Source organism: Bison bison, unplaced genomic scaffold, assembly GCF_000754665.1.
Source record: "Bison bison bison isolate TAMUID 2011002044 unplaced genomic scaffold, Bison_UMD1.0 scf7180017864370, whole genome shotgun sequence".
In the NCBI taxonomy this organism is placed as follows: domain Eukaryota; kingdom Metazoa; phylum Chordata; class Mammalia; order Artiodactyla; family Bovidae; genus Bison; species Bison bison.
In genome coordinates, this window is record NW_011494942.1 from 12,844,952 (window position 1) to 12,848,291 (window position 3,340).

At 41.2% G+C, this 3,340-nt stretch overlaps 1 protein-coding gene across 6 annotated transcripts in view; it reads left to right on the forward strand.

Annotated features, from left to right (window-relative positions):
* PPFIBP1 (PTPRF interacting protein, binding protein 1 (liprin beta 1)) overlaps nt 1-3,340 on the forward strand; it is a 205,954-nt gene that overhangs the window by 156,894 nt on the left and 45,720 nt on the right. For all 6 annotated transcript variants that reach the window (XM_010856018.1, XM_010856019.1, XM_010856017.1 and 3 more), the window contains one exon: nt 1,925-2,038. In XM_010856018.1, the coding sequence (XP_010854320.1) occupies nt 1,925-2,038 (114 nt within the window). The remainder of the gene's footprint in view (nt 1-1,924; nt 2,039-3,340) is intronic.

A 3,340-nucleotide genomic window follows, 5' to 3' on the forward strand; every position in this document is an offset into this window, starting at 1 on the left:
GTGATGGAACAAGGGTATGCATACCCAGTCTAGAGTGAGCAGCCCTTAGCCTCTGCTCTCCAAGGGCCCCCTGGGTGATAGGCACAATGTCATCTGATTTTCTGATAAATGATCTTTTTAAAAATGTATATATATAGCAGAAATTCTGACTTCGTAACTATATATGTATATATATGTGTGTCTACATATTCATATATCTATTTCATAAATATGAATAAGAATTTCTGAATCTGAATATATATTTAATTTTTTCAATTTGAAAAATGATGCCATGGACCAAACAACACAAAGTGGGTAGTGGGGTCCTGTTTGTAGGTTAAATTAGAGTTTTCCTCTCCTTCACAGTCTTTTAAATCCTTGACAGATAGTTTTACTTTGGTATTTTGAGCTAAAAGAACTGAAGCATAGGGAATCCCCTGGTAGTCCAGTGGTTAGGATTCGATGCTTTCACTGCTGTGGCTGGGTTTGATCCCTGGTCAGAGAACTAAGATCCCACAAGCTGCGCGGTGGTGGGGGGAAAGAAAAGCATATTTTCTAGGCCAGTGATCCTTGGAAGGAAAACTCAGAGATTTGGAATAAACACTGAAGATGAAAGACCAACCCAGTGGCTCCTCTTGGACCTTTGAGCTACATCCTGGCTTTTGAACACATTTGTGTTCAAATGTGGGATCATGAAAGATCTCACAGAATTTGGATTCCCAGGATTCTCTTCTGTATTCTTTGTCAAGTACCAAAATTGAATAGTCCTTGTTGTGTGACAGCCCTGAATGAGAAGGGAGTTTGCAGAAGAATGTATACATGTATTAATATAAGTATGGCTGGGTCCCTCTGCTGTTCACCTGAAACTGTCACAGCGTTGTTAATACGCTATACCCCAATACAAACCAAAAAGTTTAAGAAGAAGAAAAAGGAGATGTGGTATATAGTATGTATATTTACAGTGGAATACTACTCCATCATAAAAAAAGGAAATCTTCCCATTTGTGACAATGTGATTGGACCTTGAGGGTATTATGCTAAATGAAATGTCAAGACAGAGAAAGGCAGATACCACTTGTTTTCACTTATCTAAAAGACAAAACAAATGAAAAAAACAAAACTGATAGATACAGAGAATAGATTGATGGTTACCAGAGAAGAAAGGTACTAGCGGATAGTTGGAATGAGTGTAGGGAGTCAACTGTATGGTGGCAGATGGCGACTAGACTTGTTATGATCACTTTGTAGTGTGTACAAGTATCAAATTATTGCATTGAATACCTAAAACTAATATAATGTTATAATACTTTACTTCAGTAAATAAACGATACAGACCACTTTCAGTCAGTAGTGAAAGTCGCTCAGTCATATCCGACTCTTTGCGACCCCATGTCCATGGAATTCTCCAGGCCAGAGTACTGGAGTGGATAGCTTTTCCCTTCTTCAGGGTATCTTCCCAAACCAGGAATCGAACCCAGGCCTCCTGCATTGCAGGCGGATTCTTACCAACTGAGCTATCAGGGAAGCCCTCCACAGACTGCTTTGGGGTGGGGGAGGAAACTAAATAGTCCTTGAGGACTTCTGTTTCTAATATTAATTCCGTTTCCTCTCTTAATCTCTAATACTGTCTCCCATCCTCACTGGACCCTCCAAAAAAGATAATTTGTCTACATGCTCTTTCTCATAAAGAGTTGCAATGTTTTTATCCTGTAAAGTGTTGCACATCCCCAGTTCAGCCCTAACTTTCTTAAAAATTGAAGAGGAATCCTCAAACCAACATGCATGATAAGTGTGTGAAGGGCTGGTTTCTTATTAATTCTTAGAATTTTTTTACAACCAAATGATTGGTAGCATCATCCCAGTTTGTGTTCTCCGTAGACAAATAAAGTTGGCAGTGGGACCCAAATTCTTCCTAATTCATGACGGTATTTTGCTCTGTATACAGGTGAGTGTGTTGACAGACCAGGTAGAGGCTCAGGGAGAGAAGATTCGCGATTTGGAGTTTTGCCTTGAAGAGCACAGAGAGAAGTTGAATGCCACAGAAGAAATGCTGCAGCAGGTATGTTCAGAGGCAGGGCTTCCCTGCTGAACTGCTTGAGATGCTACATTTATATGTTGTGTTTGCTCTGATACAGTGGTGAATTGTATGATTCACTTAGACTGGCTTATTTGAAGAAAAAACCTAGAGTTATGGGTCTCCAAACACATACACACAATAGAAAGTGTTCATTGCAATTAGTGTCTGGAATAAAATATTATGATTTCAGTTTTCTTCTTTATGCTTTCATATGGTTGCCTCATTTCCAACCATGAGTGTATATTTTAGGATTAGGAAAAAGGGCTTCCCTGGTGGTTCAGATGGTAGAGAATCTGCCTGCATTGCAGGAGACCCAGGTTCGATCCTTGGCTTGGGAAGATTCCCCTGGAGAAGGGAAAGGCTACTCACTCCAGTAGTCTTGCCTGGAAAATCCCATGGACAGCAGAACCTGGGGGACTACAGTCCATAGCGTTGCAAAGAGTCCGATACAACTGAGTGACTAACACACAAGTACCTTATGTGACTCTTAGTGGAAAAAATGTATAACATATGTGGGCATACACACATGTATGATGCTTGTCTGCTAGAGGACCTGTCATACAGTGGGTAGACTACACACTGGAGTAGGACTGTTTAGGTTGGGTCCATGCTTTGCCATTTCTTTGCTGTAATGACTTTCTGCAAGTTCTTAATCTCTCTGCCCCTTACCTTCCTCAGCTGTTCAGTTGCTCGGTTGTGTCCGACTCTCTGTGACCCATGGACTGCAGCATGCCAGGCTTCCCTGTCCTTCACTATCTCCCGGAGTTTGCTCAAACTCATGTCCATTGAGTCAGCGATGCCATCCATCCATCTCATCCTCTGTCAACCCCTTCTCCTCCTGCCTTCAATCTTTCCCAGCATCAGGGTCTTTTCAAATGAGTCAGTTTTTTGCATCAGGTGGCCAAAGTATTGGAGTTTCAGCTTCAACATCAGTCCTTCCAATGAATATTCAGGACTGATTTCCTTTAGGATTGACTGGTTGAATCTCCTTGCTGTCCAAGGGACTCTCGAGTCTTCTTCAATACCACAGTTCAAAAGCATCGATTATTTGGCACTCAGCTTTCTTTATAGTCCAACTTTCACATCCATAAATGACTACTGGAAAAACCATAGCTTTGACTAGATGGATCTTTGTTGGCAAAGTAACATCTCTGCATTTGACTATGCTGTCTAGGTTGGTCATAACTTTCCTTCCAAGGAGCAAGTGTCTTTTAATTTCATGGCTGCAGTCACCATCTGCGGTGATTTTGGAGCCCAAGAAAATAAAGTCTCTCACTGTTTCCA